Source organism: Myotis daubentonii, chromosome 16 (assembly GCF_963259705.1).
Source record: "Myotis daubentonii chromosome 16, mMyoDau2.1, whole genome shotgun sequence".
Classification (NCBI taxonomy): domain Eukaryota; kingdom Metazoa; phylum Chordata; class Mammalia; order Chiroptera; family Vespertilionidae; genus Myotis; species Myotis daubentonii.
The window spans coordinates 41755732-41777158 of NC_081855.1; the positions used below are offsets into that span (position 1 = coordinate 41755732).

General features: G+C 50.5%; 1 protein-coding gene across 8 annotated transcripts in view; it reads right to left on the reverse strand.

The window, feature by feature from the left end:
• The window catches only part of STAT5B (signal transducer and activator of transcription 5B), a 69476-nt gene that overhangs the window by 2669 nt on the left and 45380 nt on the right, over positions 1-21427 (reverse strand). For 3 of the 8 annotated variants that reach the window (XM_059670209.1, XM_059670205.1, XM_059670207.1), the window contains exons 2-18: positions 21081-21217; positions 17609-17765; positions 16440-16529; positions 15420-15594; positions 12510-12640; positions 12150-12301; positions 11528-11683; positions 10955-11134; positions 10271-10358; positions 10071-10193; positions 8843-8935; positions 5868-6074; positions 4669-4763; positions 4427-4557; positions 2937-3107; positions 501-552; positions 73-177 (exon numbers count right to left, since the gene is read on the reverse strand). In XM_059670209.1, the coding sequence (XP_059526192.1) occupies positions 73-177; positions 501-552; positions 2937-3107; positions 4427-4557; positions 4669-4763; positions 5868-6074; positions 8843-8935; positions 10071-10193; positions 10271-10358; positions 10955-11134; positions 11528-11683; positions 12150-12301; positions 12510-12640; positions 15420-15594; positions 16440-16529; positions 17609-17765; positions 21081-21208 (2234 nt within the window). In that variant the 5' untranslated portion in view covers positions 21209-21217. Of the gene's footprint in view, positions 1-72; positions 178-500; positions 553-2928; positions 3108-4426; positions 4558-4668; positions 4764-5867; positions 6075-8842; positions 8936-10070; positions 10194-10270; positions 10359-10954; positions 11135-11527; positions 11684-12149; positions 12302-12509; positions 12641-15419; positions 15595-16439; positions 16530-17608; positions 17766-21080; positions 21221-21427 lie in introns of those variants that run through there. The other 5 variants (XM_059670206.1, XM_059670208.1, XM_059670211.1 and 2 more) reach the window with 4 other exon arrangements.

Sequence of the window (21427 nt, forward strand, 5' to 3'; positions counted from 1 at the left end):
GTCAGCAGCCCAAGGCCCAGTGCCCAGGCCCAGGCCCAGCCCCCCGTGAAGCCCTGTAGGAACACAACCTACTTCTGTGGGTACATGTTGTAATGAGCCTGGGGACCCACAGCCGGGGAGGGGGCCTGGTCCATGTAGGTGGCACTGCCCCCAGCAGAGTCTGCAGACGTCACAAACCTGGAGGAGGAAGCAGAGCAGAGCCTCAGCGGCCTCAGGGCAGCGCTGACGGGACGGGCTCAGGGGCATCTTTCTGTCTCTCTCAGGTGCAGAAGGACAAAGTGCAGGAGGGGGCCCTGGGCACTGGCCCATGGTGACCAAGCCCGGGTCCCTCCCCAGGGCTGAGCCAGGTTTTAGGGAGAATGGAATGCTGGGCCCTTGGACGGGAGGGGGGGTGGAGAGGGGTGAGAACAGTGGGGGTGGGAGAGCGGGGGGTGTGGTGTGGTGGTGGTGGTGGGGGAACAGAGGCAGCAGGAGACCAGAGCTGGACCCCAGACACTTACTCAGGGACCACTTGCTTGATCTGTGGCTTCACGTATCCGTCCACTGCTTTAGCTGCCGAGGAGGGAACGGTGATGAGAACCAAAGTTCTCCAACGAAATAAAAGTGAAATCTCCCTGATGAATCACATCCTTTCTTAGGGTAGGACACAACCACCTGATTTTATCTTAGGATCTGACACCAGCACCTAACACTTCAACCTGATAGGACGGCCTGGCAGAGGGAAGCCTCAATCCTAACACTGCCAGTGAAGAGATAGTCCAAGTTGGCTTGCATTGCTTATCCATTCTTCAGAGCACAGAAAGCATGTACTTCAATACAAATCGAAAACCAGCATTAACTGCAAACTAACTGTGAAAGGAAAACATATCTTTAAAGAGTTTATAGTCGCAGGCGCGGCGGAGGGACAGGCCTGGCTCTGTGTCCCAGGGCACAACATTAGGACCAACAGGAGGAGGTCAGAAGAGGGCGACGTCTCCATCAGATGTGGAAGAATGTTGTCATACATAGAACTGCCCCCAAAAGGAATGGGAATGTCGCGGGAAGAACTGGTTTCCTTATCACTGGAGGTTCTCACTAGGGTGGTATGCGATCGTCAGGGATCCCACAGAACACTCTACGCCTTAGAGAGGAGCTGATTTGACCTGAGGATCTCAGAACTTACTCTGAGTATCTACTCTGGGGGAAAGGGAGTGTCACTCAGGTGTCTGCAAGCTCCTCCATGCCCCGGGGGGCAGCCTGATGGTCACTCATTCTGGTGAGTGTAGTTTATGCCTGGCGGCTGTTGAAGAGGATGCTGGTGTGTGTCTCTCTCCCACTCACCGCAGAATCCCACTGGGATGTGGCCGGCTAGGGGAGAAGCCCGAAAGCGACCTGGCCAGCCATAGTTATGACTTTTTAAAAGGCTGATTATGGAAATCCAGTGAAGTAGGAGTGTGAGAGTCTGGAGTCGGCGAATGAAGTCCTGTTTCCTGGGAATGTGAGTATGGGAATAAGCATAATCCTGACTATGTTAGACAAGGAAGGCAACACTCAGTGAGATGCTACGTGGCTCACAAACTGCTTGGTACCCGAACCTGCTTCTTCTAGGCTCCCCATGTCAGGGGGCCGCCTTGTCGTAACATCTCCTGCTTTTTGTGTTTTACAGTCTTCAGAGAGTTTTATAGATTGGCAGGAAAGATAAAAAAACAAAGAAATGCTGTAAAAAATAGAATGTAACCATCTAGATTGGGGCGCTAACAGAAAGAAGCAGTGAGATAGATTTTGATTCAAAATATCATATAAACCTAAAATGTCCTGGTTTTTAAAAATACAGCCATCCCATTAGGGTGGGAAGGCATGGCACGTAGGAAAAAGGTCGACTGGTTGGGCTCTGTGGCCTAAGTACAGATCTTTGTAAAATAAAACGTCAGCAGAATAAAACTTAAACGTTAAAAGAACAATGACACGCTGAGGAAAATAATTGCTATGTGTAACCAAGGGTTTATTCGCTACAGAAAACTATTTGCACATCATTAAGGAAAACAGGGACTCCAAAAGAAAGATAAGCAAGGAGCATGAACGCACCTCACGGGGAAAAACGCTAATGGCCAATAATGTAGACGGGAAGAAATACAGGCTCTGAGGCCAGACTCTCTGAGCTCAAGTCCTGGCTTGGCCTCTTCCTAGCTGTGTGGCCTTGGGCAAATTATTTACTTCTCGGTGCCTCAGTTCCTCATAGGTAAAAGGGGGACAGTAATAGTAACTACTTCACAGGCCCCTTTTGAGGATTAAATGAGATACTACATAAAAATGTGCCCCAAGAGGACCTGGTACTCAGCGAGCGTGCAACAAATGCTTGCTGTTACTGGTGGTGTATTTATTATTATTGTCATTATCATGATATGAAAAGGTGCTTGACCTTACCTGGAATCAAATAAATGAAAATAAAACCTGAGATATCATTTTTATGCCAATCAGAGCCAAACCTGAAACCGATGAACAGATTTTATGACTGGCAAGGAGGATGAATGGATTCTTTTTTCTTTTTTTATCCTTTTCTGGACATTTTACAATAAATACATAACACTTTTGTGCTCAGAAAACAAAACCATTTCTGATTTGAAAAACAAAATTTTACCTAATTTTGACTTCAGCTTGTGTTAAAAGCAATTTGTTCCCTTCAATTTGGTATCTGGGGTTAGTGGCAGGTGTGTTTTCTGTATGACTGCAGAATACAGCCCAGGATTTACATCTGCCCTGGATAATGCTCAAGCAACTGTAGGCTAACTGTGCAGGTTTTCATGCAAGACAGACAGACACACACACACACACACACACGCACATACACACACACACACACACATACACACACGCGCGTGCGCGCACACACACACACACAAATAACTAAAATACAACCAAAACACCACAAAACCAAATCGGAGTGCGAACATTGTTACCAGTGGCAGGCTCGCATGGAACTGGCGTGTAATATTTGGAGTATACTTCATCTTTCGGCCGGTCGGGGAACACGTAGATAAGGTAATCCAGGTCCCCCAGGCGGTCGGCCAGGGACCGAATGGAGAAGTCTCTGGTGGTAAAAGGCATCAGATTCCAAAACATTCTTTCCTCTAGATCAATAAACAGAATAACAATGTTCTAAACATAGTTTCTGAACAAGAAATCTTAATACCCAAATATTCTACAAATGAAAGCTCTCCATTCAATTGTACCCCCCCCCCAAAAAAAAACCTCTCCATTTAAAAATAACTACAGGTTATAGATCAAATAGCTGTTTTTAAAAATTTAATTAATTTTTAAATGTTTCATTGATTTAAAAAAATTTTAAGAGACAGAGGAAGGGAAAGGGAGAGAGGGCGAGGGAGAGACAGAGGGAAAGGGAGGGCGAGGGAGAGACAGAGGGAAAGGGAGGGGGAGGGAGAGGGGGAGGGGGAGGGGAGGGAAGGAGAAAGATCAATGTGAGAGAGAAACATCTGATCAGTTGCCTCCCAGACCCAAGGATGACACACTCGACCAACTGAGCCAGGGCTCGAGTAGCTGTTTTTAAAAGCCATGGGTAGATAGCTGGTGATGCATTCATCACTTTCCTAGAGATGCTGTGATCTCCCTCAGGTGGCTCCAGTTAAACGACGTTCTGTCCTTTTCTAGAAGAAACGTACTGACTCCCTGATTCCCTGCACAAAAGTGTGTAAGGGAGATAGGAAGCAGGTCCACAGCCAGAGGACACGTGAGCACTATAGACGCTGTTCACGTCTTTAAGCCACAAAGCAAACTCGAAAGCTGCTGTTACCTAGTTTGTGAGGGTCAGAGGAAAGAACTAACATTCTTGAATGAAAATGACCCGTGACAAGGCCCTGGTGTCAGATAGGATGAAGGAATAATTAAAATAACATTCCTTCTATGTGAACGACTCCACCTTATTAAAGTACATTTTCACTGAAACCAGCTCAGCTCAAGGTTGAGTAATGAGAAGGTGGACATTTCAGAAGGGAAGCAGCCGAGGATGTGGACAGGACACTGTATGGCAAGTAGCTCCATCAAGGTTACGCATCTGTGTTTCTCAAAATTAGTACAGTGGGGCCTTGACTTACGAGTGTCCCGACTAACGAGTTTTTTGAGATACCAGCTGTCTCGGCTGAGATTTTTTGCACTGAGTTGACAGAGTAATTTGAGTTAACGAGCTCCTTAACGAGCTCGGTCTCGGAAGGAATTAAACTCGTAAGTCAAGGCCCCACTGTACTTGTGTTTCCCGTAACAAGATCTTACACAGGCTCTGATATCATCTGCAGCTCTGTCCTGGGTCTACACCTGTGCTTCCCATCATCAGCACCCGCCTCAGCAAATAATACGGACGCACTGAAGTGTGCGTTAAAGCAGTTAACCGGGCGGGGCCCTCTGTCCACTCCTCCTTAAAGGGAGGGGCACTCACGAGAATCAAACTTCCAGGCGATGGTGATCCCGCCAATTTCAGAGTCGCTGAATCGCAGCAGGAAGGTCCCATCGGGCTTGTTAATGAGTAGATCATGGGCCTGTTGCTTATTCACGAAACCCAAAATAGCCCTGGATCACAAAGGTCAAAGGAGCAGAAGCAGAGTGTGATTTTTTTTTTTTTAAACCGTAGAAAGACAACCTTCCTACTTTATGGCAGACGTAAGAAACGATGATCCTCACCCGTCATTCCAATGAGGCTTGAGATGCTTTTTTAACACTTCCATCACACCATCGAACCACTGCCAGAAAGTGTAATTCCGTCCTGGTAAATTCTCCTGATTGGAGACACAACAGTGAACACAAGAAGGCAGGGGTAACACTCGGAATAGTCCCTGTATCTACTTTAACTGGAAAAACCAAATGGAAAACAACTGTCAGAATCATACAAATATAAAGACCTGCCTGAGTTTTCCCAAATAAATGGTCCTGCAACAATAACAACAAAAAACAAGATAGAGGAGAAAAGAAGGAAACGGGGCAAAACGGCACAGAGCGATTCCCACCCCCTGCTGCGAACACCTGCCCCCTGGGCTGGCCGGTCCTTTGCTGGTTTTGATGTGGGCTCTGGGACCAGCAGCAGCAGCGCCCAAGAGCTCCTGAGAAATGCAAACTTCCAGGCCTCATCCCAGACCCACTGAATCAGCCTCGACATCTTAGCCAGATGCCCACGGGGCTTGTAAATTTGAACTGGATTAGATCACAAGGCCACAGAGATTGCTCCAGCACACAGCGGTCGCCAAGAATGATCGGCAGCATGCAGCTATCAGATTCTAGTGAAAGTCCTGCTGCCCCTATCAAAACACCTCTGACTGCCAGCCAACACGTAGGCCAACTGGTTAACACACAACCACTTAAAAGATTTAGACTCAGAGGCTGTGAGATCTCTGAATGAGGGTACTTAAAACCCCGGGGTGGAGGCGGGGGTGATGCTGTAAAAAGAAAAATGTTAAATTTCAAATCAAAGATGTGACAGGGGACATCTGGATGCGCAGATGCTAGAGGAAGAGGGCCCTCCATCAGCACCCGCTTGGGTGGGCTGAGGGTCCACGGGAGCCTGACTTCGCATCACACACCAGGGGACATCGGCGTCAACGGGGCTGAGCCATGACGTCCTGATCGTCGCCAAAGCTGTACTTCTCCCGGCTCTGCTTCCTTTATAAAACGCACCAGCTTCACACAAAGACCGATTTACTTAAATGTGCCAAGACGCGATTTTCTACATAAAAAACACGTCCTTGTCTATTCAGGAGCTTCCTGCTGCTTCAGGCACATTTCATTAGAGACCGGAAGCCCCAGGGCCGGGGAAGGGAGGCTCCCGCAGGCGTCTGGTTGGAAGGGACTGGTCTCCCTCCCAGCAGCTGGGGGGGGGGGGCCCTCACCCTGTTGAACTGGGACCAGGACACGGACATGCTGTTATAGTCCTCGAGGTGGCTGCTGCTGCTGTTGAACAGCTTCTGCGCCAGGAACACGAGGTTCTCCTTGGTCAGGCCCCGGTTGCTCTGCACTTCGGCCTTGAATTTCATGTTGAGCGCTTCACACAGCTGCGGCCACAGCACTTTGTCGGGCACGGCAAAGGGCACCCTGCCCTGAGCGGGAGAGAAGCCAGAGCCTTCTGAGAGAACAGTTGCATGATTTATTTCCTCAACCCACAAAAGAAAGACACTGGTGGCGGGATGGCGTTACAAACGTTTGTCTGACTGAGTCTGAGGATGAATTCAAACTTCCATGGGGTGTGCAGTTCTGGAAACTCGGAAGGTTCATCTTACCTTCTTTGCACACAATACAGAGGGCAGCCTCGTGCTACCTAACAACAGTGTCCTGCAAATGGCCCAACCCTACATCCTCACAGCCACTAAAACAAAACATGACTGAGGTCTGGCTGTCAACTCAATGGGAACAGAAATCTAAAACACCGATTCTCTAGGTACAGAGAGACAGAGAGAGACTGTGTGTGTGTGTGTGTGTGTGTGTGTGTGTGTACGCTCATACATGTGTGTGCACAAGTGTAATCCTTGTCTTTGACAACTTCTGCCAAGAAAGAACTCTGGCTCACAGTGAAACAACTTAAGGAAGAATAGTAACTATGAGTTAGCTTTATTAAAAACAGGTGAGAATATGAATTTGTAATAAACGATTTTTCGTTCCATTCAGCCATAGTACTTCATTTTAAAAATATTTTTGAGTAGGCAATTCCTTCACGTGATATGAAATTTTTAAAGTACAGCAAGCTATACAGTGAAGTCTCTTTCCTAGTCCTGTCCCCTAGCAACCCAGTTCCTCTTCCCAAAGGCATGTGATGTAGTTTCTTGTTTACACCTCCAAAGCTATTCTATGCTGGCCTGCAAATACACACAATTTTTCCTTCAAAAAATACAAATGGAAGCATAAAATCCACATGTCCTGCATCTCCCTTTTTTCACTTAATACTATACTTGGGAGACCTCACATCAGCATGTAAAGAAATTCCTTATTTTTGTTTGTGGCTGATACATATTCTACAACTAGAGGCCCAGTACACAAAATCTGTGCGCGGTTATGGTCCCTAGCGGCTGCCGGCCACCGGCCGTGACCTCCCTTCATTCCACGCTGCCCCCTCGTGGAAAGTGCATGTCATAGCAAGTGATAGAACTCCTGAGGAGACACTTTGTATATTAGGCTTTTATATATATACTAGAGGCCCAGCGCACGAAATCATGCATGCGTAGCTCGCTCCCGCTTGCTGCCGCCAGCCGCCCTGACCGCCACCTCCAGCCGCTGCTCACAGGCTAGGGGTAGGAGGGACCAAAAGATGGTCAATGCACCTCATGGCGACTGGTCGAGCGGTCATTCTGGTCATTACACTTATGGTCCCTGGCCTTTTATTATATAGGATAGATATGGACAGGACACTGTATTACAAGTAGCTACGTCAGGGTTACACATCTGTGTTTCTCAAAATGAGTACTTGTGTTCCCCATAATAAGATTTCACACAGGCTCTGGTATTATCTGCAGCTTTGTCATGGGTATACATTTGTGCTTCCCATAATTAGTACTGGCCTCAGTAAATAATAAGTGCTCACTAAAGTGTATGTTAAAGTAATCTTGCAACAAAAGCAGTTAACGTTAATGGAAGAATAATAGTATATTCAACCAGACTCCCATACATGGACATTTATGTGTCAGCCTTCAACCCTTAGCTAAGCAACGCTGCAATAAGCTTATATCGTGACATATATACAGATGCACCTATAAATTCCCATAAGTATGTATTTATTTTTTAAAAGCATAGAATAAATGCACCCTAACATTCTGAAAACGTTTTAAAAAATGCTTATATGTTTAGACAAGACACTTTAGCAATGACATGTTGCAGGGGATGCCAAAGTGGCCGGGGGAGTGAGGCCTGGGGACAGGCAGAGAAGGAGACGAGAGATGTGGCAATCCTACCCAGCAGGCTTATCAGGACAAGATATAGGCAGATGAATTTCAAAAGGAGCCTCAAACTCAGGGTTTGTAGCACAGCATAGCAGAATTTCTGATAAGAATCTCACCTCTGCAGCAAATACATTGTTCTGTAGAGAAAACTGTTGAGAATGTAAGACTGTTCCCATTAGAGAAGAACATACTTTTATGTCCCAAATAACAACTAGAACCCTCTAATCATGCTTTTACAGACTAACCTCTACTGGAAATACACGTAGAACTGGGCCTACCGAATGGTGTGAAAATGCTCAGCAGGCAGCACAGCACGCCAGTGGAATTCAGAGAGCATTTGGGTGCATAAACCCATAAAATCGTGGTTTTTACCCTTAGGCAAAGCATCTCATTCTTCATGAGAGACCTGGGATGAGTCACAGAACCTAACATTTGGCAACTAAATGTCACCCTCATTTATTGGAAGGAGGATGACAGGAAGCAACTTCTGAGCTAAAGGCACCTCCTGAGAGGTTGCACCTCCAGAAGGAACCTGGGAGTCCCAACTTCCACGTATGGTTTCACCCAGGGATTCAAAACAAAAGCTCCTGAGCATGGAGTCTGAGACAAGCATTTTGTATGTTATGTAGTTTATCTTCCTAACGACACTAGGGAGCATTATGATCCTGGGTTGTAGACACTTAGGGGCCTTGAGCTCAGAGAGAAAAAGTGAATTTCCCACAGCCACAGAGTGAGGACATGGGGCAGCTTGCCCTGAAACCTGGGCCTGGCGTCAAGCCCATCCTCTTTCCATTTCCTACACACACTCCCATCTGTCTCCCGCCAACAAGAACAGCATTTTTTTTTTTTTTTATGCTCTGTTGGGGATAACACGTGAAAGAGATTCATGACACCAGCATCAAGACCTTGGGATCCGCAGGCCCAAGGGAGCAACTCACAGATTCCGCAAAAGCATTGTCCCAGAGAACCGTGGCCGTCGCGTTGTTGTCCTGGCTGCCGTGGACAATCACCACCACCGGGAGGGACAGGGTCTGCAAAGACACAGAAGGGCTGAGCGCCCACAAGCCACACTTCTTCCCTTTCTCTTCTTTTTTTCAATCACAACATGTTCATTCTTCAAGCTTCAGTGAATGTCACCTGGGGCACAGAATGTGAATGGCTCCGGGAATAATATGACTTCTCCACATTGGCAAAATCTTAGGCATTTCAGATATGGTAAAAGAGGTTTCATTAGGTATTTCTGAAGGATGGAATAAGTTCTCTAAGTTACACAGAGAACAAGAGAGAGAAGAGAGAGTACGGCCCAGCCGGTGTGGCTCAGTGGCTGAGCATCGACCCACAAACCAGGAGATCACAGTTCCATTCCAGGACAGGGCACATGCCTGGGTTGTGGGCTTGATCCCCAGTAGGGGGCATACAGGAGGCAGCCGATCAATGATTTTATTCCATCACTGATGCTTCTAGCTCTCCCTTCCTCTCTCTAGAATCAATAAGAACATTATATATGTATACTAGAGGCCCGGTGCACAAAAATTTGTGCACTGGGGACGGGGGGGGGGGGGGGGGAGTCCCTCAGCCCAGCTTATGCCCTCTTGCAGTCTGAGACCCCTCGGAGGATGCTCTCTGGGGGATCGAGCCCAAGCTGGCAGTCAGACATCGCTCTGGCAGCCCGGGAGCCCTCGGGGGATGTCCACTTGCCAGCGGGGAGCAGGCCTAAGCTGCAGTCGGAACTTCCTTAGCGCTGCTGAGGAGGCGGGAGAGGCTCCCACCACCACTGTACTGGCAGCAGTCAGCCTGGCTTGTGGCTGAGCAGAGCTCCCCCTGTGGGAGCGCACTGACCACCAGAGGGCAGCTCCTGCATTGAGCGTCTGCCCACTGGTGGTCAGTATGTGTCATAGTGACCAGTCATTCCCAGTCGTTCTGCTGTTAGGGTCAGTTTGCATATTACCCTTTTATTATATAGGATATATATATGTATTTTTTAAAGAGAGAGTATGGAGACCTTTTGGGGGGTGTGTGCAAGGTGGGGGGGGAGGAAGCAAGTAACAAATATCCATCCTCACTTTCTGTTCATCAATAAAAAATTTTTAAAAAGGGACTATGTGACCCAAACAATTCTTGTGTGAATAAAGTGCTCACAGACACACTGCTGAGGGAGGGCTTTACCTTGACTTGAAAAACCAGCTCATTCCCACCAACACTGAACTGTGATTCAAACAGGATTGTGAATTTTTCCTCGGTTACTGACTCTGCCCCACGACGGTCAGACCTCTTGATGCGTTTCAGGGACTGCAAAGGAGAAAACTCAGGCGGCCAGGTCCTCAGATAAGCAGGGGAAATCTGTTCTTCCCCTCCCTCCACCTCACCATGTTCCGGAAGTGGGCGCTGAGCGTGCCGGTGGCCTGGTGATACTCCATGACACAGCAGTTGTTCAAGATCTCGCCACTGTACTCGCTGCCAATCAGAGAGAGACGCAGCTCTAAACCCCCGCAGGGTCTCGGCTCACAGAGGGCAGAGATATGCTCGGGGTCGGAGGAACCACGGAAGGTATTTAAAAACTTATGTCATGCCATGACTGGCTTGGTTCAGTGGACAGAGAGTCAGACTGAGGACTGAAGGGTCCCAGGTTCGATTCCAGTCAGGGGCACAAGCCTGGGTTGCGGGCTCGATCCCTGGTGGGGGGCCTGCAGGAGGCAGCCAATCAATGATTCTCTCTCATCACTGATGTTTCTGTCTCTCTCCCACTCCCTTCCTCTCTGAAATCAATAAAAACATATTTAAAAAATAAATAAAAATTTACGTCATTTAGAAGACACGTTAGCTCCATAAAACATACAAGAAATAAATATACATAAAATGTACAAAAGTTTTCTTAAGTGAAACCATGTCATACTATCTTCACCGAAGAACCCCTTCTGCTCTTTCTCTGAGAGCCAGAGAGGCCAGCCGGGCTGCCGGGCCCCCCCACACAGGACCCTTCTGAGGAGGATCCCTCCACCCACGGCCGGGCCGCCAGGAAAGGGGCCGAGACGCAGGAAGGACGCACGTACTTGCGGGTGTTCTCGTTCTTGAGCAGCGACTTGGCCTGCTGCTCGCTGATGATGGTGGCCTTCACCTGGGGGGGGTTCATGTGCACGTTCAGCTTCCCCCCCACCAGCAGGCGCACGGTGGCTGCAAACTTGGTCTGGGTCTTCAGGACCTGAGGGGGCTGCTTCTCAATGATGAACGTGCTGCGGGGACCCAAGGGACGAGATGCTGCCTCAGGGGACAGGGCTCCGGCCCCCCGTGTGGGGAGGAGGCCGCACACAGGGCTCGGCAGGCAGAGGAAGGGCACGTGGCCGACACCCTGTTCCCAGGGGGGCCACTGAGAGCCGTGGGGAGGCGGGAGGGGAGGCAGGGAAGTGGACTCGGCAGCTGGCACGGGGCTGCAGGAAGCAAGGGCAGCCCAGGTAGCGCTCACAAGAGAAACTGGGAAAGGTCAACGGCGACTGGGGACAGAAGGGAAAGGGTGTGAGCAGAGAGAGACAAGGGTGCCAGTGAGAGCCCCCCCATCTGCCGAGCACCCCCTGCCTCCCCAGGCCAACCACATGCGGGGCTGGGCGCGGCCGAGAGGCAGCGGTCACCTGGTCACCAGGGCGGAGATGATGTCTGTGATGGTGGCGTTGACCTCAGCCAGCATTTCCTCCACGGGGCCGGGGATGGGCAGCTGCTGGCAGAGGTGCTCAGCTCTGCGGATCTGCTGCCGGTTCTGCCAGATGATCTCCGCCAACTTCTCACACCTGCGCCCCAGCCCCGGGCCAAAGGGAAGGACAGGCCTTCACCCCTCCCCCAGGCCAAAGGTGAAGAGGCCCCAGGCTGGGGTGAGCCCCCCAAGACCCAGCCCCACGCTCACCCAGGAAGGCTTTACACCTCAGCGCCCACTCCTGTCCCCTGAGCAGAGCAGGACAGGGGCTGCCCTGACTTCCAGAAACACAGACAGGCAGGAGGCGTGGCCCTGGTTTGTACCCGACCAGCCGAGCACCAGCCCAAGCACCTGGCCCCGCCCCGCCCCCAACACAGTGACTCCCTCCCCTGGGGGGTGGGGGTGCACGACGGGGGCACGAAGTCTGTGTGGGGAGCCAGCCCACTGGTGAAGGAAGACCTGTCCCCGACAGGGCGAGCGGCTGCACATGGATCTCGGGAGCAGAATAAGCAACTGGTAGGCCACCCTGAGCCCGGGCCCCCTCCCCGCCCCCCCCCCCTCACCAGGACTGCAGCACGTCCAGGCTGCCCTCAGGGGGCCCCCCATTCCCGGCCAGCTGCTGCCGCCGCTTCCACTGGATCAGCTCGTCGTCCAGGATGACGGTCTGCTGCTTGCGCAGGAGCTGCAGCGTCTTCTGGTGCTTCTCGGCCAGCTCCTGGGGGGGGCGGGGGGCAGGCCCTCTGGCTCCCGGGGACAGCCCTGCGGCCCCCCCCCAGGAGGCCGGGCCTGCCTCCCCACCCACCCGGCCTCACAGGCCCCCCAGGCCTCCCGCCCCCCGGGGGCCTGGCCTGTCCCTCTCTCGGTCCCGACAGCTCAGGATGTGGACCCCCCGCCCGGAGGAGAGGGACGCACACCCCGCTCACCACGCGGTACTGCTGCAGCGTCTGGGCCTCGCGCTGCAGCCAGGCCTCCAGCGACACCTGCTTCTGCTGCAGGGCTGTCTCCCGGCTCAGACGCTCCTGCGGGTTCAGCTGGGCCAGCTGGGCAAACTGAGCTGCAGGAGGGACAGGACACCATGGCCATGACCCCCAGCTTCCAGCAGGAAACCCAGCGAGGCCACACTCACTTGCTCTGCCGACAAGACCCTCAGGGTGACGTGTCTGACCAGCAGCCAGTCAGGGACCTGGCGGCCAAGGGCCCCGGAGGTGCGCCAGCTTCACTCCCTGGCCCCCAACTCTGAGCCCCCTCTAGGGACGAGGAGACAGAAGCTTGTGGGGACAGCTGAGGAGGATCCCACCACCCCGGCCCACACGGCTGGGGCCCCGCCTTCCTCACGCCACATTGGGGTCCGGCTTGGAGCCACTCTGCCCCGTCTGCCTCGGCCTGGCCATCTGCTGGCGGGTGGACTCGGGTGAATCCCCTCACTCCCTGTGCCTCAGTCTCCCCGCGTGCTCCCTGCCTCGGCGGAAGGAAGGATGAAAGCGCTGACATGGAGAATGCTCAGGACGCTGCCTGGCACGTGGAAGCTCTGGGTGAGAGTTAGTCCTCTGCTCAATGGGCTACGGGACAGGACGGAAGGGGGACGGGGACCAGCAGCTCTCAGCCCCGCCTCGCCAGGGAAGGCCCTGCTCCTGGGCCTGTGCCGCCTCCTGGGCACAGCTGCCGCTCCTCAGGGAGAGGAGGTTCTCTGCGCAGGAAGGCGCCTCTCGAGTGTGTCCAGGCTGGGTCACTGTGAGCCCAGCTGACCAACAGGAAGAGAAAAGAGCGAGAGGAAAGGGGGAGAGAGAAAGAAGGCAAGAGAGAGAGATAACCTTTAGGAAGATTATCAATGGCAGGGAGTCAGTGAGGCAAATTACCCTTTAAAAAAAAAGCAGTTATGGCGCTGCTGGTTCGACTCAGTGGATAGAGCATCAGCCTGTGGACTGAAGGGTCCCGGGCATGATTCTGGTCAAGGGCACATACCTGGGCTATAGGCTCCCGGCCCTGGTCAGGGTGCATGTGGGAGGCAACCAATTGATGTGTCTCTCTCACATCGATGTTTTTCCCTCTCTGTCTCTCCCTCTGCCTTCCACTCTTTAAAAATCAATGGGAAATATCCTCAGGTGGGTGTTAAAAATCTATCAGTTATGAAATACTTAAGACATAGGGAAGGGAGAAAGAATGATATAAAAACACCGTGAATTCATAACCCACATGAAGCAATCAAACATTTCCCAATTTAAGCCACCTGCTCACCTCCACAGCCTGCAATCCCATCCCCCGCCTGGGGAAACACTAGCCTAAATTCTGGGTAATTATGCGCAGCCAAGAGCCATTGTGAACACCCAGTGTCCTTCCTCAGGCTGAGTCAAGAAGATGTGAGCATCAGCCTGTCTTGGTCAAGCTCCTGGCAGGCCTCTGAGGGCCACGTCACACTGGCCTAGGCCCTGCCCCAAGGTCACACAGGCTGGGACAGACCAAAGCAACTCCAGACAGCCAGGAAGAGCCCAGACGAGAAGGGCATTCGGAGAGGCGGCTCCCATCTCACTGCAGGGGCCTGAGCAGGGAGAGCATCGCCAGCAGGGAGCACAGCAGGGTCGTCTGGGGGCCACCTCAGGACCCTGCCACCACAGGGAGGTGGTGGTGTCCCCAACACCTGGTGCGGCCTCCCTCTGCGAGCGACCCAGTTAGGGTTCTCCTGGCCATTTGCAGACGTTTCTGGGAAGGACGCCAGGAGATGTGGGGCAATTGTCTGCTCCACTGGAGGGAACTGAGCCTTCTCTGCACAACAGATCAATAGTCTGTGTTTCTGATGGTGAACTTGATAAATGAGACTGAACTGACATTGCATGATGGGTACAAGCCCAAACCAGAACCCAAACCCAAACCCATACATAGGAAACAGGAAAACCCAAGAATGGGATCATCGATATGGTGACCAGTCTGGGAGAGAACTAAGAGCTTGGCTATCCTGTTCCCCCATCTGGGAAGCGGGCTTTCTCCACCCACCGCCCCCCGACCCCCACCCAGCCCCAGGGCCAGTCAGGTATGGAATCAGACGGGAAGGAGACATGCTAGACTCATCCCACCGACATCTCTTCAACACCTACTGTGATTCAGGCAATGTGCTGGCCTGAGGGTATAGAGATGTAAGACACAGTCCCTTCTCAAAGAATTTACAATCTAGTGGGGAAGACACAGTTAATAAACAGTATCGATTTAATTACAGGACGGCGCCCACACGCGTGGTATTGGAAGAGCACACTGCGTGTGCGTGCGCGTGTGTGCGTGTGCGTGTGCGTGTGCGTGTGTGTGTGAATGGCTGGTTGGTGCAGCAAAGGCTTCTCTGAGGAAACCACTGCCACCCTGCCAGGCCCCCACAAGGACAGCAGAGGGCGCTGTTGAGGCTCCACAGCCTCTGGGCTGACTCTGAAGTTCTCTGTACCCAGACTGCCAGGCTGGATTCCCACCAGGAAGGGGGCCTTTGTCTATGGGCAACTGATGTGCCCCAGGATGGCCTCTCTGAATCGCTGTGCAGAACATGAAAAGTCTGTCACCGGAAACACAGTCCTGAGCCCTTATACTGGCCCTGCTCAGAGAGTAAAGCAGCACTTAAAACATACAAAACCACCGTCTGGGTGCTGTCTACTGGACTGGGAGCGCTTCCTGCAAGACCAGGAGCCGGCTGGGTACGGGAAGCCTGAGTGGGAGCCACACTCTCCGAGGGCAAGCCTCTGCCTTCTCCCCTTCCCAGGCCTCATCTTCCCAACGCGAACGAGTCCCCGATGCTCCAGGAAAGGCAGCTGGCTCTCCCGACGGGACCTGAGCGTCTTCCCGCCCCACTCCCGCCTCACCCTGGATCCTCAGGCTCTCCTGGTACTGGATGATGAAGTATTCTTGGGTCTGCTGCAGCTTCTTCAGTTCGTTCTCGGTGTCCTGCGTGACCAGCCGCAGCTCCTCGAAGGTCTGGTTGATCTGAAGGTGTTTCTGGGACATGATGTCGGCAAGACTCCCGGCTGGAGAGGCACCCTGGACACAGAGCGGGGGCAGAGTGCAGGCAGCAGTGAGGACGGGAGACCACTCAGGCCTCAATGCAAGGGATCAGCCAGCACCTATCACGGGGACGAAACCCTAAAACCTTAACTTTGAGTCCTAGGAGTTGCAAACGTCATTTGTGAGAACTGGTGTAGAGTCGGAAAAGAGGAGAAAAGGGTGCGCTGGCGGACCATGGCATCCTCCTAAAACACAGCAGGAATTCCTAGTGCAGCTCTGGCCTCCACCAGACTATCCCAATCACGGTCCATCTAATTCCCTTCAAAGTTACCTGGGTTTTCCTACTAATGATGAGGACCCCTGGGGACAAAGTGGGGAACAGGCAGGTGAACACACAGTGTCTTTGCTCTCATTCAAGACCTGCTTGTGACTGAGGGGAGAGGGAATCAGGGGAACCTCTCCCAGGTATCATCCTGGAGACCCCAAAGTGAAGTTACAGGTTGGGGGGGGGACATCCACAAGGGCTTTGTGGATCCAGGCATTGAAGTGACCTGGTCTGATCCATTCCTTCACCAGCTGGCTGAGAGAAGGCGGGCAGAAGTCTCACCTGAATATAGACATGACTTGACTGAAAAATTATTCATTGGGGGTTGAATTACTTCACACCTGTGCACATTCTTTTGTGGTTGCAAGCTCATCAAGGCTATACATCAGTTAAGGCCAGAGTACAGCCTTCTATTTCCTGTTGCCTCTTAGAACAAGACTCTGTTTACAGAGACACTGATAGGTGCGCCCCGAGCCATCATGACAAACGGGGTCCAGAGGGAAGTGGGCAAGATGGGGTTTCCCAGCTCCTCCCCCCACACCCAGGGGACACTCACATTGTTGGCTTCTCGGACCAGCCTCTGCTCATTGTACAGAATGTGCCGGATGCAGCGGACCAGCTCCATGGGGCAGCGGTCATACGTGTTCTGAAAGAATCCAAGAGCAGACATCACTCTGTTCCCCTCCGTGCTACGGGCCTAACCCCACCTTGGAGCAGACGCCTAGAGACACGGCGGTGTAATCGTGAGCTATGCTGCTCCTCCAATATCAACGGGGGACAAGGAAAGCACCTTGTAAAAAACCCAACTACGTAGGAAGGGAAGAGCACTTCGTTTCTTGCACCTAATGTGCCCGAAGTACCAGGGCATCATTCTCGGACACAGGAGGAACACACGTCAAAAGGCCACCTCAGAGGAGAACCTGGACACCACTTTGCTGGGCAATGCCAATCGCTCCACCAGCGACGGGGGGAGGGGCGCTGTACGTCTCCAGATGTGGTGCCGTGAGGACACAACGGCCTTCAGGGTGCGGATCAGGGTTGTGTAACCCGAATCTAATCATGAGGAAACGCCACGCAAACCCAACATGAGATACGTTTTATCTTTAAAAAGTAGAGGAGCTAAATTACTTCCGAGTGTCAGTGTCACTGAAGACAAAGAAAGGCTGGGACGCAGCTCCAGATTAAAGGCAATTAAAGAGACACGATGACTAGACGCACGATGTGGCGCTGGACTGGAGGGGGTGGAAATAAACGCCCTACAGGGCGTCAGTCATTTGACAAGATGGGAAGACAGACGTAAAGTCACCCGAAGGTGTTCCGTCAGCGTCCAGTTTACTGACGGTGATGACTGGACGACAACGATGTAAGAGAAGGCGCACAGTCTTAGGAAACGGACGCTGCAGTACTTGGGGCAAAGGGACATGATGTGCACAACCTGCTCTCAAGTGACCAAAAAAACGTGTGTGCGCGGAGAGCATATGATAAAGCAAATGTTAACAATGCGGGTCTTTGTAGCAACCTTGCAACTTTTTGTGAACTTGACATTATTTTCAAATACAAAGTTTAAAAAGAGCGACAACCGTGACAATACACAACAGAAGCTTTATGCAGGCAACTCGAGGACGACGACAGCGCTGGGCTGAAGGGAAAGAAACCGTCTGGAGGGAGTGCCGAACGGAGGAGGCCCGCCGGGGGCCGGCAGCGGCGACCGGCGCTCACACCCACCTGCAGCTGCGTGGCGTAGTGCCCCAGCTTGATCTTCAGCAAGAAGCCATCTTCCCCCACCTGGTGCTCCGCCTTCTTCTGCAGCTCCTGCACCAGGCCCTCCAGCAGCTGGGTGGCCTTAATGTTCTCCTGTGGATTATCAAGATCTATTGAGTCCCTAGGGGAAAAAAATTACATACATATGTATACATACATGCACATGAGCCTGTATCAATGCAGCCTCAACACATCGCACCCTGTCTCTGGCTAAGGAGATTTCGGCGTAAAGCTCACTGCACATTTGAGGAGCGTTCCATTCAGATGGACTAGATGCCTGCATGCGCCTAACCCTAATCCACTGACTGCCTGAGTGGACTGGATAAGAGTCTATTGTCTTTCTTTCTTTTTTTTTTTTTTTTTAACAATGTGCTGCCCTTGCTCTTCCTCCTACTCACTTGCTGTGGTGCCCGTGCTCCCCGCTGGGAATGAAGGGAGAGGGACGTGCTCTGTGCACACTGAAGGGAGCGGGGCTCCGGTAATTTCCTATTTACAGTCACCCCTTCACGGTGTAAGCGGCACAATGTCGAGAATGTTCTACTTTTTTTTTTCTCCCACCCTCGAATGGTTCTGTATGTTGCGAATGTCACGTAAAGTATTTTCTTAAGGCAGGTGAAACAGCACTTATTGCTGTTTCTAAGAAGCCTTGGAAATGATTCATTCAGACAGACTCTTCCTAGAGCGTTTACACAAGTCGCAGACGCGGGACCTGCAGGCAACACTAACTCCCCCAGGGACCCAGAGGCTCTGTACTGATGCAGAGCCAGGTGACGGTGACAGGGTTGGCTGGCCTCCCTTCCTCCCTCTCTCCTTCCCCCGTTCTCAGCCCCCCTCCCGGACACGCTCATGTTTTAAACAATTTAAGGCAACAGTTGCTCTTTGGCGGAACTTAATTACTCAGCTCACTGGAGAAGCCAAACAGCTATCAGACTGAAATAATATTCAATTGCTGTTGCTCGAGTCGAAAGCCAAACAAGAGATTGGGTGCGCGCTAAAAAGTGCTGTCACCTCTAACCCCATCGTGTCAGTTAGCAACTGATTTCAAATGGAGGCACAAACAGGAGTACCACACGTTGGTAACGGACTTCATCAAACGATGTGCTGAACCATGCACTTGGAGAAGGCAGCAGAGAAAGTCAAATGTTAAATGTGCATGGTCTATGGACTAAATAAAATAGATATTAAATGAAAGCCTGGAAGGGAGGAATGGCGGCCCAGCATGCACCCGTGTCAACCGGCAATAACGCTCCTCGTCCGAGGAAGCCATTCTTGAGAAGGTCCAGTCTCATGGAAAACAAGTACTGGATCTTGTACTTAATTCTCTGTCCTTCTCCCCAGGCCCCCCCCCCAAATATTTTCTTACCATAAACATGAAGAACTGGACATTTTTATTAAAATCTTTATACTCTTTTTTAAAAATATGTTTTTATTGATTTCAGAAATGAAGGGAGAAGGAGAGACGGAAACATCAATGATGAGAGAGAATCACTGACTGGCTGCCTCCCGCACGCCCCACACTGGGGCTTGAGCCCACAACCTGGGCATATGCCCTAATCGAATTGTGATCTCCTGGTTCATCGGTCGACGCTCAACCACTGAGCCACGCCGGCCGGGCTAAGATCTTTATATTCTTAAGAAAACCCAAACTAAGGAAAATTCTAGAGTTACTGAGGTGGTAACTTCGTAAGTTAAATAAATGTCAAATAACTATGCTGTATACCTGAAACGAATACAATAGTGTATGCCACTGTCATTGGAAAAAAAAATTTTTTTAACTAAATAAAATTCAGATTTCCTTTAATATCAACACAAGTCTCTTAACATTTGCTCAGTAAGAAGACGACGTGGAAATTCTATCCAATGACATTTTAAATAAATAGAAACCTCCTATTAATGTTTTTCTGAACTCCTCAAGATCTTTAAAAAAGAAAAGGAAATGGAAAAGCACTACGCAAGGTGCAGTTGACACGCTCACACTTAGCTCTCCTTTTTCTCACTTAATTACATGGGGCTGAGATTTTTTTTTTAATTGCCTAGAAAATTGCCTTCCTGGAGCTCTCCCGTTTCTGGAGAGAAATTCGCTACTAATACACAATTGCAACTATTCCAAGGCAGCGTGACTGCCAGGGATACAGCCCTCCTTGAACAGTAGCATAAAGGCCGCCTCCTCCCGGGCTCTGTCGGAGAGGCCACGCCACCCGCAATGGCGCAGGCCTGGAGCAGAGGATGAGTCTGTCAGATCAGACTGACCAGCTGGTGACAAACCAACCTGCTCCCGGCCTGGAGCAGAGCAGCGGGCGTCCTACTGCCTGGCGTGCAATAATGTCAGTGAGAGATATTCCTATCAGCTGACTGCATTGTACTAATTCTAACAGCGTTTAAAAACAATTCCCCCTGAATATATAATACAGAGTGACTTGGAAAATAAGAAAAATAAACATGCTTGTTAAATCTGCCATCAAGATATAATTATGGTTAATATTTTGGTGTATCGTCGTTTAGTCTTTATGTGTACATGAAATTTACATATAAATTTGAAAACAATGTCTCTCCATTGTTAAATTTGTTAACAATACACTTTTTAAAAATTATGTGAATGGACATACCTTATCTGTCCCATTCAGCACTACATTCTATGTGGACAAAGGTTTTAATTTTTTCATATGAACTCTACTACCTACGCCTCTGCTAGGCACCCTATAGGCACTCAAAACATTTGTTAATTGGTTTTTACTAGCTGCAATGCTCAAATGTTTTTAGCCAGAATATACTATTAAAGAGAAGATATCCTATTTTTAAAAAAATATTTTTAAAATTGATTTCAGAGAGGAAGGGAGAGGGAGGGAGAGAGAGAGAGAAACATCAATGACGGGAGAGAATCATTGATTGGCTGCCTCCTGCACGCCCCACACTGGGGCTCGAGGCCACAACCTGTGACCTCATAGGTCAATGCTCAACCACTGAGCCATGCTGGTCGGGTCGAAGATAACCTATTTTTAAAATCCTAAGAGTCATTCTATCTTTCTAAAATTTCAGATGGCGCTAAATACCTCTTCATGGGTCAGGATTTTTTTTTTTTTAAGGTATAAGTTTTGGAGTCCCCATCGTGTTATCTTCCAAATTTAAATATGCTTGTGCTGCCCTGACTGGTTTGGCTCAGTGGATAGAGCGTCGGCCTGCGGACTGAAAGGTCCCAGGTTCGATTCTGGTCAAGGGCATATACCTGGGTTGTGGGCACATCCCCCGGGGGGGGAGGGGTGTGTGCAGGAGGCAGCTGATCGATGTTCTCTCTCATCGATGTTTCTAACTCTCTATCCCTCTCCCTTCCTCTCTGTAAAGAATCAATAAAATATATTTAAATAAATAAATAAATAAATAAATAAATAAATAAGCTTGTGCTTTATGAAATATGATGGAGAAGAGTCGGTTCACTTACCAAGGTTGGCTTTCGATCCACTGGGATAAGTAATGGCGCACCTCGATGGGGAAATGCTGGCCGTACAAGGCTTGCATCTGATGAAGGGCATCTCCTTGCAGCTGCTGGGCCTGGATCCACACAGCCATGTTTACAATCTGCTAAACAAACAATTGGTGGTTTGGGTGGTTTTATTTCTTCCCCTTTTAAATCCACTAGAGTCAACAATATAGTTATTAAAGATAATTGCTTTTTAAGCCCTTTTTGGTAGACTGAAGATCCGGGTTCTTGAACTGAATTTTAGCGTTACAATGTTTTCAGGATGTGGGTGTTCCGTGTGGCCATGGGAAGCTATCTAGGTGGGTCCA